This window comes from Pseudophryne corroboree, chromosome 6, assembly GCF_028390025.1.
Source record: "Pseudophryne corroboree isolate aPseCor3 chromosome 6, aPseCor3.hap2, whole genome shotgun sequence".
NCBI lineage: Eukaryota > Metazoa > Chordata > Amphibia > Anura > Myobatrachidae > Pseudophryne > Pseudophryne corroboree.
The window spans coordinates 347,116,255-347,138,677 of record NC_086449.1 but is presented as its reverse complement, the minus strand read 5'-3'; the positions used below and the strand labels follow the sequence as shown (position 1 = coordinate 347,138,677).

Genomic DNA, 22,423 nt, shown 5'->3' with positions numbered 1-22,423 from the left:
CCCTGGTCAAAGCCAGAAAGGAGGTGACCGCACAACATTATCACCACGTGTGGCGAAAATATGTTGCGTGGTGTGAGGCCAGGAAGGCCCCACAAAGAAATTTCAACTCGGTCGTTTCCTGCATTTCCTGCAAACAGGAGTGTCTATGGGCCTCAAATTGGGGTCCATTAAGGTTCAAATTCGGCCCTGTAAATTTTCTTCCAGAAAGAATTGGCTTCAGTTCCTGAAGTCCAGAAGTTTGTCAAGGGAGTATTGCATATACAAACCCCTTTTTTGTGCCTCCAGTGGCACTGTGGGATCTCAACGTAGTTCTGGGATTTCTCAAATCACATTGGTTTAAAACCAGTCAAATATGTGGATTTGCAGCATCTCACATAAAAAGTGACCATGCTCTTGGCCCTGGCCTGGACCAGGCGAGTGTCAAATTGGTGGTTTTTTCTCAAAAAAGCCCATATCTGTTTGTCCATTCGGACAGGGCAGAGCTGCGGACTCGTCCCCAGTTCTCTCCCTAAGGTGGTTTCAGCGTTTTCACCTGAACCAACCTATTGTGGTGCCTGCGGCTACTAGGGACTTGGAGGACTCCAAGTTGCTAGACGTTGTCAGGGCCCTGAAAATATATGTTTCCAGGACGGCTGGAGTCAGAAAATCTGACTCGCTGTTTATCCTGTATGCACCCAACAAGTTGGGTGCTCCTGCTACTAAGCAGACTATTGCTCGTTGGATTTGTAGTACAATTCAGCTTGCACATTCTGTGGCAGGCCTGCCACAGCCAAAAATCTTTAAATGCCCACTCCACAAGGAAGGTGGGCTCATCTTGGGCGGCTGCCCGAGAGGTCTCGGCATTACAACTCTGCCGAGCAGCTACGTGGTCAGGGGAGAACACGTTTGTAAAATTCTACAAATTTGATATCCTGGCAAAAGAGGACCTGGAGTTCTCTCATTCGGTGCTGCAGAGTCATCCGCACTCTCCCGCCCGTTTGGGAGCTTTGGTATAATCCCCATGGTCCTTTCAGGAACCCCAGCATCCACTAGGACGATAGAGAAAATAAGAATTTACTTACCGATAATTCTATTTCTCGGAGTCCGTAGTGGATGCTGGGCGCCCATCCCAAGTGCGGATTATCTGCAATACTTGTACATAGTTACAAAAATCGGGTTATTATTGTTGTGAGCCATCTTTTCAGAGGCTCCGCTGTTATCATACTGTTAACTGGGTTTAGATCACAAGTTGTACGGTGTGATTGGTGTGGCTGGTATGAGTCTTACCCGGGATTCAAAATTCCTCCCTTATTGTGTACGCTCGTCCGGGCACAGTACCTAACTGGCTTGGAGGAGGGTCATAGGGGGAGGAGCCAGTGCACACCACCTGATCCTAAAGCTTTACTTTTTGTGCCCTGTCTCCTGCGGAGCCGCTATTCCCCATGGTCCTTTCAGGAACCCCAGCATCCACTACGGACTCCGAGAAATAGAATTATCGGTAAGTAAATTCTTATTTACACACATACTAGTGTTATACTGCGACCAGCAATCGCCTCAGCCTGGATGTGCAGTGCTGGGTTGGCGTGGTCGGATTCCCTGACTGGAAATATTGATATCCTAGATAAGGACAGTATATTATTGCCTATAGAGCAATTAAAAGATGCATTTCTATATATGCATGATGCACAGCGGAATATTTGCCGACTGGCATCAAGTATAAGTGCGTTGTTTTCTACCAGTAAAGTGGTCAGGGATTCCAAACGGCATTTGGAAGTATTGCCTTAAAAAAAAGGGGATGTACCCTAGGTCGCCTCTCAAAATAAGACGCCGTATTATCAGGCGCAGTCCTGGTTGGCAAGCGGACAAAAGGGTTCCTCTTTTCTGCTCGTGACAGAGGTAGAGGAAAATGGCTGCAGAGATCAGCCAGTTCCCAGGAACAGAAACCCTTTTCCGCCTCTGCCAAGCCCTCAGTATGACGCTAGGGCTTTACAAGTTCAGGCACGGTTGGGGCCCGTTCTCAGTGAATTTCAGTGCGCAGTGGGCTCACTCGCAAGTAGACCCCGGGATCCTTCAGGTGTTATCTCAGGGGTACAAAATTGGAATTCGAGACGTATTCCCCTCGCCGTTTCCAAAAAGTCTGTTTTACCGACGTCTCCCGCTGACAGGGAGGCAGTTTTGGAAGCCATTCACAAGCTGTATTCCCAGCAGGTGATAATTAAGGTACCCCTCCTGCAACAGGGAACGGGGTATTATTCCACACTATTGTGGTACCGAAGCCAGATGGCTCGGTGAAACCGATTTTAAAATCTAAAATCTTTGAACACTTACATACAGAGGTTCAAACTCAAAATTGAGTCACTCAGAGCAGTGATTGCAAACCTGGAAGAAGGGGACTACATGATGTCTCGGGACATCAAGGATGCTTACCTTCATGTCAAAATTTACCCTTCTCACCAAGGGTATCTCAGGTTATGGTACAGAACTGTCACTATCAGTTCAGACGCTGCCGTAGGGAGGGTCCACGGCACCCCGGGTCTTTACTGAAGTAATGACCGAAATGATGATATTCCTTCAAAGGAAGGGAATTTTTAGTTATCCTTTACTTGGACGATTCCCTGATAAGGGTAAGATCCAGGGAACAGTTGGAGATCGGTGTAGCACTATCTCAGGTAGTGTTGCGGCAGCACGATTGGATTCTCAATATTCCAGATTCGCAGCTGGTTCCGACGACTTGTCTTCTGTTCCTAGGGATGATCCTGGACACAGTCCAGAAAGAAGGTGTTTCTCCCGGAGAAAAAAGCCAGGGAGTTATCCGAGCTAGTCAGGAACCTCCTAAAACCAAACCAAGTCTCAGTGCATCAATGCACAAGGGTTCTGGGTAAAAATGGTGGCTTCCTACGAAGCAATCCCATTCGGCAGATTCCACGCAAGACTTTCCAGTGGAACCTACTGGACAAATGGTCCGGGTCGCATCTTCAGATGCATCAGCGGATAACCCTGTCACCAGGGACAAGGGTATCCCTCCTGTGGTGGTTGCAGAGTGCTCATCTTCTAGAGGGCCGCAGATTCGGCATTCAGGACTGGATCCTGGTGACCACGGATGCCAGCCTGCGAGGCTGGGAAGCAGTCACACAGGGAAGGAATATCCAGGGCTTATGGTCAAGCCTGGAGACATCACTTCACATAAATATCCTGAAGCTAAGGGCCATTTACAATGCTCTAAGCTTAGCAAGACCTCTGCTTCAAGGTCAGCCGGTGTTGTTCCAGTCGGACAACATTACGGCAGTCACCCACGTAAACAGACAGGGTGCCACAAGAAGCAGGAGGGCAATGGCAGAAGCTGCAAGGATTCTTCGCTGGGCGAAAAACCATGTGATAGCACTGTCAGCAGTTTTCATTCCGGGAGTGGACAACTGGGAAGCAGATTTCCTCAGCACGACCTCCACCCGGGAGAGTAGGGACTTCACCCAGAAGTCTTCCACATGATTATAAACCGTTGGGAAAAACTCGACAGGTATTGCGCCAGGTCAAGGGACCCTCAGGCAATAGCTGTAGATGCTCTGGTAACACCGTGGGTGTACCAATCAGTGTATGGGTTCCCTCCTCTGCCTCTCATACCCAAGGTACTGAGATTGATAAGATGGAGAGGAGCAAGCACTATATTAGTGGCTCCGGATTGGCCAAGAAGGACTTGGTAACCGGAACTTCAAGAGATGCTCACGGAGGATCCGTGGCCTCTACCTCTAAGAAGGGACCTGCTTCAGCGGGGACCTTGTCTGTTCCAAGACTTGCCGCGGCTGCGTTGACGGCATGGCGGTTGAACGCCGGATCCTGAAGAAAAAAGGCATTCCGGATGAAGTCATCCCTATCCTGATCAAGGCCGGGAAGGATGTAACCGAAAAAACATTATCACCGCATTTGGCGAAAATATGTTGCGTGGTGCGAGGCCAGTAAGGCTCGACGGAGGAAATTCAACTGGGTCGATTCCTACATTTCCTGCAAACAGGAGTATCTATGGGCCTGAAATTGGGGTCCATTAATGTTCAAATTTCGGCTCTGTCGATTTTCTTCCGAAAAAGAACTAGCTTCAGTCCCTGAAGTTCAGACGTTTGTTAAAGGGGTACTGCATATACAGACTCCTTTTGTGCCTTCAGTGGCACTTTGGGATCTCAAGGTGGTTTTTGGGTTCCAAAAGTCACATTGGTTTGACCCACTTAAATCTGTGGAGTTAAAATATCTCACAGAAAAAGTGGTCATGCTGTTGGCTATGGCCTGGGCCAGGCGCGTGTCAGAATTGGTGGCTTTATCCTGTAAAAGCCCTTATCTGAGTTTCCATTCGGACAGGGCGGAATTGAGGACTCGTCCTCAGTTTCTCCCTAAGGTGGTTTCAGCGTTCACCTGAACCAAACCTATTGTGGTGCCTGCGGCTACTAGGGACTTGGGGGACTCCAAGTTGCTAGACGTTGTCAGGACCCGGAAAATATATGTTTCCAGGACGGCTGGAGTCAGGAAATCTGACTTGCTGTTTATCCTGTATGCACCCAACTAGCTGGGTGCTCCTGCTTCTAAGCAGACTATTGCTCGTTGGATTTGTAGTACAATTCAGCTTGCACATTCTGTGGCAGGCCTGCCACAGCCAAAAATCTGTAAATGCCCACTCCACAAGGAAGGTGGGCTCATCTTGGGCAGCTGCCAAGGGGTCTCGGCTTTACAACTTTGCCGAGCAGTTACTTGGTCAGGAGCAAATACGTTTGTAAAATTCTACAAATTTGATACCCTGGCTGAGGAGTACCGGGAGTTCTCTCATTGGGTGCTGCAGAGTCATCCGCACTCTCCCGCCCGTTTTGGGAGCTTTGGTATAATCCCCATGGTCCTTACGGAGTTCCCAGCATCCACTAGGACGTCAGAGAAAATAAGAATTTACTTACCGATAATTCTATTTCTCGTAGTCCGTAGTGGATGCTGGGCGCCCATCCCAAGTGCGGATTGTCTGCAATACTGGTACATAATTATTGTTACCAAAAAATTCGGGTTATTGCTGTAGTGAGCCATCTTTTCTAGAGGCTCCTCTATTATCATGCTGTTAACTGGGTTCAGATCACAAGTTGTACAGTGTGATTGGTGTGGCTGGTATGAGTCTTACCCGGGATTCAAAATCCTTCCTTATTGTGTACGCTCGTCCGGGCACAGTATCCTAACTGAGGCTTGGAGGAGGGTCATAGGGGGAGGAGCCAGTGCACACCAGGTGATCCTAAAGCTTTCTTTAGATGTGCCCAGACTCCTGCGGAGCCGCTATTCCCCATGGTCCTTACGGAGTTCCCAGCATCCACTACGGACTATGAGAAATAGAATTATCGGTAAGTAAATTCTTATTTTTTTTTATTAGTTTAGCGTAACCCAGCCAGGTAAAATTTACCTTTGCTTCCACCATCCATACGGCGCAAAGTCGTTCTCTCAGTTTTGTTCATTCTAAGAACAACTAGGAGACAGACTATCGCAGTCGCCAGGATATGCATCCAGGAGAGTGGTGTCTACACCCACAAGTCTTCGTGTTGGTAGTGAGGATATGGGGTTTTCCTCAGGTAGGCCTAATGGCGTCCCGAAACTATCATCAGTTGCCCAGGTATGTGTCCGGTCCAAGAGATCCAGCAGCGGATGGAGGGGACGCGTTGACACTTTAAGGATCTTACAGAGGGGTTTACATTTTTCCAACATTCTCTCTCATACCCAGGGTACTGACGATGGGACACGGGAAAGAGTGTGGGGAACTCTGATCGCACCAGACTGGCACAGCAAGAGTTGCACTCAGACTTGAGGGGGTTACTAGCGGAGAAATTTTGGAGGTTACCTCAGAGAGAAGATTTACTGTCACAAGGACAATTCTTACACCTGCCCTGACCAGGTTGCGTTTAACGCAGTGGCTATTGAGTCATGGACTCTGTGAAATAAGGGGATACCGACAGCGGTTATTCCTAGGATGATAGCCACTCGGATGACAGTCACTACTGTAGGATATGGAAAAGATGCATGGAATGGGGTCAGGAAAGGAGGTGGAATTCAAAGGAATTTCACCTGTCTAGTTTTCTACGTGTCCTCCAAGCCGGCTTAGATGGAGGCCTACGTTTAGGTTCCTTGAAGGTTCAGATTTCGGCTCTCTCCATCCTATGTTCAACCACGTTTAACATCCCTACAGGGAGTTTAAACGTTCTTGCGGGGAGTTCTAAGGCTACAACCTCATTTTCCGTTCTCCCACAACTTAGTGTTAGAATATCTGAGATCAACAACCTTTTAACCTTCGGAAGGAGCAGAATAGACTTTCACTTCTTGAGGATCACTTTGTTATTAGCTTTAGCTTCAGCCAAACTGGTCCCTGAGCTGGGAGCCTTATCGTGTAATGGTCCTTTACTACGTTTCCAGGACGATAGGACAGCGCTCCGTGCGAGGGCAGAGTTCCTTCCTTTGGTAGAACAGGATACGTTAGCTCCATGAGTGAGGCATCTCACGGAAACTCGCAGGGTCATTGTTTGAATCCTTGGTATGACAGATTTTTAAAATATTTAGCCCTATGTGGTCCCGTTCTTTCAAGGATTTGCAGAAGGGGACGTGTCTTTAGGAGTGGTAAGAGCACAGAATATACGGGTTATGTACAGGTTACGTCAGCCTTCAGGAGGCCTAAACCATTTGCTTGTTCTTTCTGATGGTCCGAAGAAGGATTGGCCAGCATCTCAGCAGCCACTGACAAAATGGATTGGGCTTACCATTTCACAGGCATATATATATCCTGTGGTACATAGGTCCCTTTTCAGGTAGAGGCCCATTCTCTTTCATCCATCTGGGGGACGCTGCGCCATTACTTGTGGGTTAGAGGTGTGTGGTTGTGGAGTTTGGCACAGAACTATTAAAACCTGACTCCTCCCCCCTCTAACCCCTCCCATCTCCTTCCTGCCTAGCCAGCACCTCAGTTTTAGTTTTGTGCCTGTGGAGTACAGACACAGTTTTTATTTCTCCTAATTTTTCTTTATTTTTTCTTTATTTTTCTTTATTTTTCTATACCTAGTCCCTGTTTACAGGTGACAGGTATAAATGGAACAAGGATGCTGTCAGAAAGGGCCACCATACCTTGGTCACTGGGGCCTTTTGATTCACACGACAGATCAAAGAGGTACTGGACAGCCACAATCTGTCACTGGCAGTATTGGGCTGTCCCTAACGGTTTTTATTATTTATTATTTATTAATATTTATTTATTTTACTAATTTTAGTATTATTTTTACTTTATCTCCCTTCCCCACATCCCCCCCCCCCCCCCCCCCCCACCCCCGGCGCAAGCCCGCCAGCGGGAGCTGTGCCGGAGACCTGTACCCATACAGCCGCAGTACTGTCTGAAGGGCTGTGGGGACGGGACGGGGATCCCGGAGAAGCCGCCGCAACAGTCGCTATACTTAGCAACGCGCGGCGGCCCGAACTTCCGGTTGGTCGCGAGAGGAGAGCAGGGACGGCTTCCCGCTCTGTTCTGCCCGCGCGCACGTCATGATACCATCTACAGTGACAGGGGGACGCTGTGCTCGCTACCTGAACAGAACAACTTGGGGTGGCGGCACGCGAGAGCCGCAGACTTTCGGCTGCAGCGCGCCTACTGAAGCTGACAGGCGCTTCATTGTTCAAGAAGGGACGGACTCCCGCCCTCCACTACCACGCGCGCACTCTCGTCCAGGTATGCAGGGCTCCGGCCGCCATCTTCTCCAGAGGCAGTACGGGGGACACTGTGCAGCGCTCACAACAAAGGCTGATCACCTAACAGCAAGTATATTTTGGGACACAGTATAAATTCACTGTAGATTTACATTGTGTCATGCTATACTTTTAGGGGAGGTAATTTTTGCAATATATAATATGCATTGAACACAGTATGATTCATAGTATATTACAATATACAACAATATGTCAAAGTATTGGAAAAGAGAATAAATGAATTAATTACTTATGAAATCTACAAAGGGTAAGACCGCCTCGGTGGTTTATTTTTTCCTGCTCACTATGGGGATCATAGCTAGCAAAGGGAAGCCCGGACGCAGGTACTCTGTGTTTCATGCTCTGGGGCATCTGTGGCGGACCAGCAGGAAAGTTCCGCGGATCAGTCTATGCCTCTATGGCTACAGTGGAAGCTCTATGGGCTCGAAATATGGGCTCAGTCTCTAAACAAATTTGTTAACTCTGCCGGCAGTTCTTCTGCTACAAAACGGCCGCAGCCGTTGCCCGCTATAACTTTTCCGGAGGAGTAGTTGGAAACATTCCCACTGGAGGATGGGGAAGTAGACCCAGAGTGGGATAATAGGATGAGGAGTTTTTCTACTAGCTCAGGTGTTAGATTCTGATATAAGCCATCCGTCAAACTCTTAATATTCAGAGTTCGGAGGTGGCGGGTTCTTCCTCTGCCTTTTTCAAAACACAAAAAAAAAAAAAAAAAAAAGACAAGTTACTGTCTTTCCCCCTTATTCACACTTTGCGGATATTTGAAAGAGCCCTGACTTAAGTCGGATTCTCCTGTCCCAGCCCCAAAATAAATTTTAATTTATATAAGGGGGATACAAGATGTTGAGAAACAGACCCAAAAGGTAGACGCTCCTATTCACATTTAACAAAAGCTACGGTTATTCTTTTTGTACATGGGCAGTGCTGCTGGTGTGATGCTTGGCATTGCTGCCTTAGGGCGCTGAGGTCGTGGGTTCAATTCCCACCATGGCCCAAACTGTGAGGTTTGTACGTTTTAGTTGAAAGATCCTACAGATAGGAAGATTGAAACAATGATTAAATCTATGTTATCTTTATCAGGAATTTTCTACTCCCAATTCTAGCTAGCACTTGGGTCTTCATGGCCGCGGATGACTGGCTGGCACAGGTTGTATCTTGAATGCAGTCCCACGATCCATCGGAAGTCATTCAATTAGAAAAATGAGACCTTGTTAGAGTCTACTGCGCTACAATCCTGTATTTCTGCCTTGACCATGACAGCAAGACGGTCTCTTTGATTTCGGGTTTGGGAATGCCGTTTCTGACTCGGAACAGAGCTTGACGGCGATACCCTTTGAAGGTGAGTTCTTTTTGGGTCGGAATTACAGAAGAGACTACAGGGGGCAAGAGCCCTTTTCTTCCATTTGCTCCTCAGAGACCGAAGACCACGAGGTTTCGGTCCTTTCGTACACAGGACAGAGGTAGTTTCCATCCCTTTCGTTCTTTCTCCAGGTTCCCACGAAGAGAGGCATTCAGAGGTAGAGGAACACAGGCGGCTCTTAGACCAGCCAGTAAACCTGCCGACATACCTACTGCATGACGGTTAACGATCTCTGGAGGGATCAATGACGATTCGGGCTCGGTTACGGCAGTTCAAGGAAGTGTGGCTCCTGTCAAAACCAGATCTGTGGGTGACGGAGGTCATATCCAGAGATTATATGTTACATCTCGAGGAACCAATCCCATATCGTGTGTTCGTCACTCCTCTCCAAAAACGCTCCCTCCAGACGTTGAGCTCTTCTTTATGCAACAGCCACTCTCTTACTAAATGGAGTGATTCTTCTAGTTCCCTCTCAGTAGAGAGGTCGGGATTTTACTCAGGTCTTTTTCTTGTGGACAAACCGTTTCGGCCAAAAGGGTTTGAATCCATATCTCTCAACCCAAAAGTTCAGAATGGAATCCATCCATTCGATTATCGCTACATAAAACCAGGGGAATATTTGGCTTCAGTGGACGTAGAGGACGTCTACCTGCATGTTCCTATTTGGACAGGTCGTCAATCTTGTCTGAGATACGCAGTCGGTCCTTGCCATTTTCAGTTTCTCTTCCCTTTGGTCTATCCACGGCTCCTCAGGTATTCACAGGGTGTCAGCATTACTCCGTTTTTAGATGATCTTTTCATCAGGACTGTCAGAGTGAATCCTTCACCAGAACTTGCGTCTCACGATAGAGACTCTATAGTCATTCAGATGGATAATAACTTTTCCACAGTCATCTTTACTTCCTTCCCAGAAAATGATATTTCTGGGATTCTTATTCGACGCTACCAACCAGAAAGCGTTTCTTCCTCACGGACAGGACCTCATCTCGAATTACAGCTAATCCGCTTGTCTGTAAAGACTCGTCGGTCGCTTCGCTGGTGGCTTCACAGCCCAATTTGACCAAAAAGGGTACCGTTCACGATTTGCTCTTGAGGGATGGTCACCACAGACGCAAGCCTCAGAGGTTGAGGGGCGGTGTTTCAGACTCCTTACTTTCAGACGTTCTGAAACAGTCGAGTCTAAGTTACAGATCAACATCTTGGAGTTGAGGGCAGTCCGGTAGGCATCCTTCGGATTCAAACCATGGTAAAGGGTAATCCAGTACGGGTTCAACCCGACGACGCCACGGCAGTTACTTAAATAAAGGAACTCAAAACTGGACCGCCAGGAAGGCAGTCGCTCAGATTCTCACTTAGGCAAAACATTGGGTTCAGATTATACCCGTGATTCACATTCCAGGAGTCGAGACCTGGGAAGCGGTTTTCTTAAGCCGTCACACGGTGCATAAGGGAGAGAGGGGGCTTCACCAGGAGGTGTTTCTGACTCTAGTAGCCCGGTGGGGGATGCCCGATGTAGATCTAACGGCGTCTTGTCTCAACAATAAACCTCCTCTCTAAGGGTCGCGTACTCAGGACCCTTAAGCAATTCTAATCAATGAACTGACGGCGCTGTGGCACTTTCAACTGGGATATGTGTTTCCACCATTTCCACCGATTCCACGTCGGCTTCAACGCGTTCAGAGAGAAGGTCTTCCAATCATTCTGGTGGACCCAGATTGGCCACGATGACAGTGGTACACTCTTCTGCACAATAGGGTCGTCGAGGAACCATCCCGACCCTCTCTGCTCTAGATCTTATGATTCAAGGACCATGTCACCACACAGGTTTGGTCGGCTGACTTTGACGGCTTGGTTCTTGAATCCAATATTTTAAGGGGAAAAAGGTTTTTTCTCGTCCTGTTGAGTAAAGATAACCGGTGGCTTCTGGAATTTACATTGCTTGGTGTGAAAAGCGTGGTTTAACACCGGATGTGTTTAGAGTTTCCTCGTCTGTTATCCTGCATTCAGGAGGATCTCAATGAGGATCTCAGACTTCTTCACTAATGGGGTCAAGTTTCTACTTGGTCGACTCTTCTTCATAGGAGACTGGCTATCACTCCAGAAGTTCAGACGTTCCTTCAGGGAGTTCTTCGGATTCAGTCAACTTTTTTTTGTTCCTCCCTGGGACTTTAACTTAGTCCTTACGGTTTTTTTTAGAAACCTCCATTTCAACCTTTGGAATCTGTACAATTGCGGTATATAACGTTCAATGTCTTCCGATTGACAATTTCCTCCAAAAGATGAGCATCTAAATTGGCAGCTCTTTCTTGCAGACCACCCTTGTTGGATTTTCATGATGATCGGGTGGTTCTGCGAACAAAACCTTCCTTCCTCCGAAGGTTGTGTCAGCGTTTCATCTAAATTAGGACATTGTCCTTCCAGCGTTTACTCCTCCTCCTTCCGGGGAGGATTCCCATTGGCTCTCTTAGATGTGCTTAGGGCCTTACGGATTTATTTATCTCGTACGAATTCTATCCGTCGTACGAATGCATTGTTGGTTTTTAATGGCTGCGTCCAAATGAGATTGGCCGGATTCCAAGTACACAGTGACTCGTTGGGTAACTACGACCATCACAGAGTCTTCTAATGTTTCAGTTCCTGACTCGATTCAAGCTCCTTCGACTCCAGCTATTGGAGCTTCTTGAGATGTTCGCGGGGCTGCGTCTATTGAGCAGTCGTGTAGGGCGGCGACCTGGTCGTCTGTGCATACGTTTTAAAAAGGTTTTACCGTTCTCACACTTTCGGTTTGGAGACTGCCCCTGTTGGGCGTCAAATTTGGCGGACGGCTATGCCGTCTATGTCTCCCTCCTCTCATTTGCTTGCTTTGGGAAATCCCACAAGTAATGGCGCAGCGTCCCCCAGATGGATGAAAGAGAAATAGGGATTTTTGTTTACTTACCGTAAAATCTCTTTCTCTGATTCCATCTGGGGGACGCTGCGATCCCTCCCATATGTTGTCTGGTTTAACCAGTTAATTGTTTTCGGTCTATCTCCTTTGGCTTGGCTAAACGTTAACTGAGGTGCTGGCTAGGCAGGAAGGAGATGGGAGGGGTTAGAGGGGGGAGGAGTCAGGTTTTAATAGTTCTGTGCCAAACTCCACAACCACACACCTCTAACCCACAAGTAATGGCGCAGCGTCCCCCAGATGGAATCAGAGAAAGAGATTTTACGGTAAGTAAACAAAAATCCCTATATCCTGTGGTACATAGGTCCCTTTTCAGGTAGAGGCCCATACTACCAGATCGTTGGGTGCCTCCCGGGCGATAGCCATAGGTAACTATACTACTCAACTTGGCAGAGCGGCAACGTGGTCATCAGCACAGACGTTCACGAGATTCTACGAGTTTGATACGTTTGCGTCCAGAGGTTCAAAGTTTGGACGTTTAGCTTTGCAGGCCATTGACAGCACTCCCACCCTTGGGAGTAACTTTGGGACGTCCCCTACTGTATAAGCTGTTCCAGTGGATGAAAGAGAAAAGAGGATTTTGGTACTTACTGATAAATCCATTTCTCTGAATCCACTCGGGGACACTGGACGCCCGCCTCGGTGCTGTCAGCCTGCTGTGTTCAATGTTCTTGTTATACAGTTCGTGAAAACAGCGTTAGTTTCTGTTAACAGAGTTCTTAGATGCTGTTTGATTTCTTGTTACGGTCGGCTCCTCGCCATTGGTTTGTAGTCTCATGTCCTGTTCTCTCCGTCAAATTTTTCAAACTGAGGGATGAGGGGCGTGAAGGGGGAGGAGCCGGCTGTGCAGACAATGTTTAATTTTTAGATTGTGCCACACCTCCGGTTGCAAGGTTCACACCCCTATTGTATAAGCTGTTCCAGTGTCCCCGAGTGGATTCAGAGAAATGGATTTATCGGTAAGTACCAAAATCCTCTTTTATTGAAGCTTAGCACAAAGTACAAAAACAGAACATATATACAGTATAGGTTCAGTATGATATCCTGATGGACGGGATGCCGGTGGTCAGAATCCCGACAGCACCTCTAAAAGTCCTAACTCTCCCTTCCTTGCTGCCCAAACCTAACCCTCCCCGCTTGGTGACTACCCCTAAGCTCCCCCTCTAAGTGCCTAAACCTACCCCTCCCTCCCCGGTACCTACCCCTAACATTCTCGTCCCTGCACCCTAACCCTAAACCCTAACCACCCCTTCTTAATGCCTAAACCCACCCCCTCCTCGCTTCAGGAAGCGAGCGCGTCCTGCTGGAACTATGATCGGGATTCCGGCTGTCTGTATTTTGACGCTGGGATCCCAGCCCACGTTGATATTTCTACGCTGGGTTTATGCCGTCGGTTGGGATTCCGGTTTCGGTATTTTGACCGGGATCCTGTCCGGCGGCATTTTAACTGCATCCCTACGGTACAAACTTTACACTTGTAGAAGGCAGTGCAATATATTATTTTCTTTTTCATCCACTAGGGGTCACTGGAGTACTCTTGGGATATGGACGGTGTTAGCAAGGACTGGGCACTGAATATTCAAATTTCAGTAACTCTCCTCCCCTCCATACTCCCAGAATACCTCAGTGTTTTTTCGGTGCTCACATGGACAGGAAGCACAAGTGTGGACCTCCAGAGGGGGACATACATTTTTTACTTTTAAACAATTTTGTTTTTATTTTTTATACATTACAATCCTTTCCCAGCTTCCACAAAAGCTATGGATCCAGGATTACAGAAGCTGCTGCGTGCAGCTCTTGGCGTGTCGGGCCTCACAAAGGAGCCCCCTCACAGCCACAAGCAGCTCAGCTAACAACAGCTGAGGCTGCAGAAAGGACTGAACGGAGCTTACTGGAAGAAGCCCCGTCAGAGCCCAAGTACATCAGCTACCTTCAGCTGAGGCTGCAGAACGGAGCTTGCTGTAGAAGCCCCGTTAGAGCACAGGAACCAAGGTATTTATGACCGGGGCGGTCAGCTCACGCTGCCGCCCCGCCGTGTGGGGGGACTGCTCTGTGCGTCGCCCCAGGCATCCCGCTGCTCCGTCCCCGCCACCGCTGTTTTCAGCTCCCCGCCGCCGCTCCCCTATTCCCGGCCGCCACTCCGAGGGACGCGCTGGACGGCCGCTGCAAGCGCCGTTCTCAGCGCTCCCTGCCTGTAATGCAATCAGACCGCGGACAGCGTTCAGTGCTGCCGCGGTCTGTTCCTGTAACGGCCGGAGGCTATGGGGAAGGTAACTGCTCAGACCGCGGACAGCGTTCACTGCTGCCGCGGTCTGTCTCAATAACTGCCAGCGCTCCCTGCACACGTTAAGGGTAGCAGGTGGGGGGGAGATGCCATCGCCTCTGATCACTCAGACCGCGGACAGTGCACACTGCTGCCGCGGTCTGTCCCTGTAAAACAGCCCTCTAGTAACTAGTGGGCTCATGCTGGGCAGTCAGGAGTTTCCCTGTCCCTATTACATGTAGTGCAGCTGCAGGGGGGGGGGGGGGGGGGGGGGAAGAGATTATGCCACAGCAGCAGCAATACACAGCCTATGCTAAAGAAGGGGCTGCATTGTGTTATATATGCATTCGTGTAGCACTTGTTATACCATAGACAATGTTATACCATAGAAAATGTATATAAAATACTGTATGTATATGTATATATATATATATATATATATATATATATATATATATATATATATATATATATATATATATATATATATGGTCATGTAACGAAATATGCTATATGTTCTTTGACTATAAGCACATGGCTGGAGGCCATTTTAATCATACTTTCTGTTTCTTTTCCAGAACGTTCCTGTCCTACAACACTGCTCCACCGGATGGCGCAGGGGTGTTGGTAGGAATTTTTGGATCAGGTTTCTTATGGTCTGGCCACGTGCACTGCACTTTGACCATATACACATTTTCGCAATTTTACTGAGGTGGAATTGGTTTGTCTTTGTCTATTTATTTGTCTGGTTACATAATAAGTCAGTCACTAGCAAAGACGGAAAAGTTGTTTCACTGAACTGTACCAGTGGGTTCCCGGTGAGTTCTACCACATGCACGGTATATGTTATACTCCCACTTCATCTCCTATTTTGCAAAGATAGTTTTCATTTGCCTTATAAATTCCCAGTTTCTGCTATGTTGCAATCCTGACGATTCTATGCCAGGCCTAACTGCGCAAGATGAATGTGAGAATTGTGAATAGACCAACAGTCAGATAGTGTGGGTGCGTCAGTCTCTGAAGTTTACAGGGACTGAAGAGGCTCTGACAATTTATAAGGTGGTCTTTACTAAGGCCACAGATCTCCAGCGTGGAATCTCTAAATAAGATGTTAATAGGATCCTGATACACAGGTTTCTAAACCTCGCCGATTTCAGTCTAGTTAACCGTTTCTACAGTCAGTGACATCTCCATGGGAGCTATGCTACAGTCGCTGTATACAGCAGCAGGGGTGTTGCTTCGACCGTGTTTGGTTGGCATTTGGGTAACTATGGCGTTGCTTGTCTGGATAACAGGACTCAGGTCCGCCCTACAAAACGTCCACCTTATGCTTCTCGCTGATCAACTCTGCGAAGCTGCTGATTATCTATGTACAGCTTCTACGGACGTCTGCCTAGTCAGTTCTCGCTTTTCAGCGTCACTCGTTGTGGCACGACAAGCGCTCTGGCTGCGTCCTTAGCAGGCGGAGGCAAAGGTCGAGAGAAGCATTACCTTATGCGAAGGTTGTTTGGTCCTGATTTGGACAAAGGTATTTTTCACGGGATACTCTGGACCAGCGTTCGAATCCTTTTAGACCTCAGCCCTTTCGAGGCCGTGGCAGACAAACAGCCACGCCTGGTAGGCGAGGTCGAGGACGTGGTTTTCAACAAACCAACGCCAGTAGTCCGGACGCTAAGGTCACCGGCAAGCCAGTGGCATGACGGGCTCCCAGCCCATCTCGGTTCTCCAGTTGTGGGAGCACGCCTTCAGACGTTTCATTTGGCATGGTTGCAGATATCCACAGACGGGTGGATCCGCAATTTAGTGTTAAAAGATAAGAGTTCGACAGACTCTCTGCTGGAGTCAGCAGTTTTGATTCCGGTCCCTGTACACCAACAAGGTCACGGTTATTATTCCAGTCTGTTGTGGTACCAAAGCCAGATGGCTTGGTCAGGCCAATATTGCATACTTGCTACAGATTCAAGATGGAATCTCTGCGGACAGTACTTGCAGGTTTAGAGCCACAGGAATTCATGATTGCGCTGGATCTCGAGGATGCGTACTTACACATTCCGATTTGGCCACCTCATCAGAGGTTCTTGCGTTTGCAATACGGCAGATCCATTATCAGTTTCAGGCTCTACCGTTTGCCCTCTCGTCAGCGCTTAGGGTATTCACCAAAGTGATGTATGTTTTGATGGCTCTCCTGTAAGTGATAATAGTTCCGTACTTAGACGATTTGCTCATCAAAGCTCCGTCTCAACCAAATGCGCCTTCAACATGCGTTGCTAAGGTACAATGTGCTGGTTCAGCACGGTTGGTTTGTCATCTTCAAGAACTCACATCGGATTCCGTCTCAACGACTTCATTTCCTAGGAATGATTCTCGATACGGTAGATCGAGGAATTTGTCTACCAGAACAGAAAGTACAGACTATTCATCATCTGGTACGATTAGTGCTCAAGCCTCGGTATGTTTGTGCATTCGCCTGTTAGGCACAATAGTGGCGGCTTTCAAAGTGCTTCTGTTCGGAAGATTTCACTCACTTCCTTTTCAACTGCATGGGCTCGCACAGTGGTCGGCCTCGCATCTGCAGATTCACTAGAGGGTGAGGTTGTCTCCACGGGCCAGAGTTTCTGTACTCTGGTGGCTCAAAGTACACAATCTAACCGCAGGAAATCGGTTAGGCGTCTGGAATTGGATAGTTCTAATCACAGACGCGAGTCTCAGAGGTTGGGGAGCTGTAGTTCAAAATTGTCAGCTCCAGGGTCTCTGGGAGGATCACGACAGATTGCTGTCTATAAATGTCCTAGAACTCCGACCAATTTACAATGTGCTACGACAAGTAGTGCGCTTGCTGCGGTCTCAGACGGTCCAAGTGCAGTCAGACAACGCAACGGCGGTCGCGTACATCAATAAACAAAGGGGAAAATGGGTTGGCCAGCTTCTAAGCAGACCTTATCCAGATGGATTATACTGACCATACGTCAGGCTTACCTTCATGCTAGGTTACAGCCGCCTACATCAGTAACAGCTCATTCCACACGTTCTGTGGAAACTTCAGGGGCAGCTGGTCGTGGGGTTTCTACGACGCAGAATTGCCGTGTGGCTACATAGTCATCAGTGCACACGTTTGTGCGCTTTTACAAGTTTAATACGTTTGCGGCATCAGCATCTAGCTTTGGCCGCCTAGTGTTAAAGGTGCCAAACAGCTCTCCCGCCCACGAGGGAAGCTTTGGTATGTCCCAAGAGTACTCCAGTGACCCCTAGTGGATGAAAAAGAAAATAGGATTTTGGTACTTACCAGGTAAATCCTTTTCTTTGAATCCATAGGGGGCACTGGACGCCCACCCAGAGCAGTTTTACCTGCTTGTGGTAAGTTCAGGGGATCTTATGGTAACACATTCTCACCGATTTATCGGTTATGGTGTCAACTGGTTAGTTGTCAGTTACGTTATGTGTCAACTTTATTGTTGTCCATTATGTTATAATATTATAGGTAATTCTCCATTGTTCATCCTCTCTATCCTGTTTGCCTCAGGAAAAAACACTGAGGTATTCTGGGAGTATGGAGGGGAGGAGAGTTACTGAAATTTGAATATTCAGTGCCCAGTCCTTGCTAACACCGTCCATATCCCAAGAGTACTCCAGTGCCCCCTATGGATTCAAAGAAAAGGATTTACCTGGTAAGTACCAAAATCCTATTTTCTTAATTGCAAGCGAAAAACAAAAAAGGGTTAGTAGGGGAGTAAGCAAGTCCTTGGTTGCAGGGAATCCTGGAGAAATATTTGGACATACACAGTGAATAGAAGAATACAGTAGGAGAGACTCAGGCATTGATACATTTTGGCACATAAATCCCTGTGGATAATAGTAATGTAGCCCTCCCACTTCTCACGAAAAGGATTCCACCTTCTCCTTTAGGAACAGTGTCCACCTTGTACAGAACATATGAAACCGCTTTTCCACATACAATTTAAAAATAGGTGGAGAGGGCTATATCCAGGTCCGTAAAATTGTATTCTCTGCAGTCGAACTTACAGTAGAGGAGTGTCACACACCATATACAAATGTCACATATCAAATTAATCCGTACTGTCACTGGATCTGGTGTGTCCTAGTCGCATCGCATTGCGACTTAAGACGCATTTGCAGAAAAAAAAAAACTCCTGATGCTAGCAGAGTTGAACTGGTCCTGGCGGCTCACATATGCCAGGTATCTCGCACTGCATGGTGTATTGAGTCTGTATGTATGAGGACACATCTGTATGTTGCCAATGTCTTGCAGACACATCAGAGGCCGAGGGGGACTTATCTACAAGTGGGTTTGTGACCGTGTTGAAATCTGACAATAGGCAGCATTTCACGTTGTGCTAAAAGTTGAGAGTATTAATAATATCCTGTGCCTCTGACTTTTGCAATAAATTTTTCCTACTTATATAACTTTGTGTTATCTCCTCTTTCTTCATATAGATGTCATCTATGTGTCTGCTGCAGGCAGTATGCTGTGTCAGCTTATTAATGCCTTGCTGCTACTGCCAGTATCGGTTGCCAGACCTCTTCTCAGTTTCCTACTGGACTTGTTGCCCCCATTAGATCGCCTTAATAGACTGTTACCTGCAGCTGCTCTTTTGGAGGATCAAGAGTTACAGTGGCCTCTTCATGGTAAGTGATGATCTTTCTAGGGTCTATTTATTGAGGATGTGGAAGAGGTAAATTGTTTAATCAGAGTATCTGTTATGAGTTGCAAATAACAGACCTGAAAAAAGAAGTTGGGAGTGACAGAAGTGGAGAGCTGAATACTGGTTTGGCTAGTTTCCCCTCACATGGACCCACATAATGTGGGAAACTAATTTTGTATCTAGCTGTGGAATAGTATTCCACACAGTGCACTTACTTTACTGGGGAACACAGCAGCAACACATGGTTGAACCTCACAGTTTCAGGCTGCTGCTCCTCTGGCTGCTTGAGGAATGGGGATGCATACATTCACTGTAGTTGATATAACCTTTTTAATGTCGACAATGCAGTTTTCCATACTCTTATCAACCAACCCTAAGTGCAGCCTAACCCTAAACTCAGCTGGCGACAACATGAAAGTATACCTACCTGTCCTGTGTTAAACCCACTGTTTCCAAGTCAGCACTAATTTGACCACCCTGCAATTCTGATTCATACAGTAGTTTGCGTTTAAAACAGCTAAAAATCTAGGTGGCGTATACATTTAGTTTAGTCTATGAATGACTATTGTTTACATGTCTAATTTATGTAAACTTCCAAAATTGTGCCACCAGGATATTCATGAATTCCCCAGTACTTTCAGTTGGTTAGATTTCCCCTCCTTTACTTACATCCATTTTCCTTTTTATCAAATTCAGGAGGACCAGAGCAAGTTGACCCTGCAGGTGTGTTATTACCTGCACCAGCTCAGTCATGGGTGTGGCTTGTGGACTTGGAGAGAACAGTTACACTGCTTATTGGACGCTGCTTAGGGGGCATGCTGCAAGGATCCCCTACATCACCAGAAGAGCAGGACACAACTTACTGGTTAAAGTCGCCTTTATTTGGCAATGGTATTGAGATGGATGTCCCTCAACTTGGTGAGTCACTGTGCAAGAGACTGTGTCAATTTTGCTTCTGCAGATTTTTGCATCAGAAATAGATTTTTACTTAATATTATATTGTGGAAATGTACATGTTTATTTCAAGTGTCTTATAATTTTGTACATAACTGATAATATTTTCAGATAAGTGTATGAGCGCACTGCTTGAAGTGGTTCTTTCGGGAAATGAAGAACAGAAGACTTTTGATTACAAATTAAGGCCAGAGGTTTCATTATTGGTGGATTTGGCAATTGGATCGACTAAGGACCCAGCACGCAATCTGTGGATCAGTATGCAAGATTATGCTGTTAGTAAAGGTGTGTGAGTAGTGACAGGATGAGTTTATTCAGTAGATGATACCTGGCACTTACAGTATATCTTTTGTGTTTTTTCATCCTAGACTGGGACAGTGCTACCGTTAGTAATGAGTCACTGCTGGATATGGTATCGCGCTTCGTTCTTGCAGCCCTTCTGAAGCATACAGGGCTGGTGTCCCAAGCAAGCGGGGAAAGCAGGTAAGAGCTCCTGTACAACTGAATACAATATGGCTTCAGCAATGGTCTCGCACTGTCTTATATTTCTATACATGGGTATAATCATTACATATTTTTACTTACAGAAACATTAAGAAGAGTGTTATTTATTATTCTAGTGCATAACCTTCTCCATTCTTTTCCTTTTCTCCCATCCTGATAGGGGACACACGAACCTATGTGTATAGAGTTTTGGCCAGGTGTTTGAGCACTTTTTAAAGGGGGTTAGTAAGTGTAGAGTCTGTGGTGCTGGGTGGATGGTTAGGTTACTTTTATCATGTAGGGGGCTGGTTTCTTGGATGGAAGCCATGTTAATGCTGAACCTAGGGTATGGAGCTAATCCTCTGTCAGTTTGTCATCCATGGTGGGCTTGTCCTCAGAGAGGAATGAATGCATAAATTGTCAATGAGACCCACAGCTGCTGTTCCTCTTCTCACTTTTTTTGCGTTGAAGTAATAGATTAGGGATTTGATATTTACTGCCTGTTTTCCAGATTATTCAAGGGTCTTGGAATGTTTTTGTAGCCTCACTCTCTCTCTCTCTGATTGTGTAATACATCTTCCACCCTTTCTTTGTCTTTACTGTGATGTCCACTCAAGGCAGTATTTCCTTAGCTAAATCTGGTGGGGTGACCTCAATTATGTATTTTACTTGTTTATATTATGAGGCTTATATACCTCGCAGGGGAAAAAAAAGCATATATTTTTAGGCGCTTGTAGTCCGTATTCACTGTTATGAGAGTCTTCTATGTAAATATAATAAAGCATATACAGGTTGAGTATCCCATATCCAAATATTCCGAAATACGTAATATTCCGAAATACGGACTTTTTTGAGTGAGAGTGAGATAATGAAACCTTTGTTTTTTGATGGCTCAATGTACACAAACTTTGTTTAATACACAAAGTTATTATACATATTGTATTAAATGACCTTTAGGCTGTGTGTATAAGGCATATATGAAACATAAATGAATTGTGTGAATGTACACACACTTTGTTTAATGCACAAAGTTATAAAAAATATTGGCTAAAATGACCTTCAGGCTGTGTGTATACGGTGTATATGAAAACATAAATGCATTCTGTGCTTAGATCCCATCACCATGATATCCTATTATGGTATGCAATTATTACAAAATACGGAAAAATCCCATATCCAAAATACCTCTGGTCCCAAGCATTTTGGATAAGGGATACTCAACCTGTATATCATATAAAGACACATTTCTCCAATCCAGTGATGTATTCTACCGTATGAGATGAATATTTGGGATGAATGTGGACAGAATCCAAGTCATCCATTGGGAGAGTATCCGAATCTTTACATTTCATGGCTTTCGGTGGCGATTGCATAATAGAGCGGTCACACTGATAATAATTGTGGCATTCTCCAAGTGGCTGGTTAGAGTGAATCACCAATGTCCCAGGAAGCAGTCTTTTGCAAACGTGGTCTCACAAAGAATATAAATAGCAGCTCCTTCTCCAACTATACGTAGATGTGTCCCCACTTACTGGTTGTTTACGCCATTAGGCGTGACACATCCAGTGTGACTGAGATGCAGGTACTCTCAGAGGAGTACTGTACCGTATTTTTCCTTCATCCACTCTGGGGGACACTGCTACCAAGGGTTGCTAGAGGGGAAAACAGGAGCTGGCACTTAAAAAGCTCCTCTCCTCTGCAGCCCCCAGAAGGCAGTGTTTAAGTGCCCTTAGAAGTTACGCTTCTTCTTAGGAATCCTATCATTCTTTGTCTGGATGACTTATTGATCAAGTTTTCAACTTTACTCGGTACCAAGGTCTTAGAGTCCCATGTTTGTGTTATTAACTACCAAAAATCCAACCTAATAAATATACTGTACGTCATATTATTTTCAAGGTGCTGTTTTTCTGACACCCAACTCCACAAGGTGTCCATGCCAGAAGAAGAAATTCAGAGAGTAGTCTCTATGGGCTCTCAGGTGGACATCTGTTATATTTTGCATGAAGTTTTCAGCAAAGATGGTCTTG

The 22,423-nt window shown here is 46.5% G+C and overlaps 1 protein-coding gene across 9 annotated transcripts in view; it reads left to right on the top strand.

Moving 5' to 3' along the window:
* HERC1 (HECT and RLD domain containing E3 ubiquitin protein ligase family member 1) overlaps positions 1-22,423 on the top strand; it is a 475,564-nt gene that overhangs the window by 119,757 nt on the left and 333,384 nt on the right. For all 9 annotated transcript variants that reach the window (XM_063926542.1, XM_063926546.1, XM_063926547.1 and 6 more), the window contains 4 exons: positions 18,751-18,942; positions 19,656-19,877; positions 20,025-20,198; positions 20,282-20,396. In XM_063926542.1, the coding sequence (XP_063782612.1) occupies positions 18,751-18,942; positions 19,656-19,877; positions 20,025-20,198; positions 20,282-20,396 (703 nt within the window). The remainder of the gene's footprint in view (positions 1-18,750; positions 18,943-19,655; positions 19,878-20,024; positions 20,199-20,281; positions 20,397-22,423) is intronic.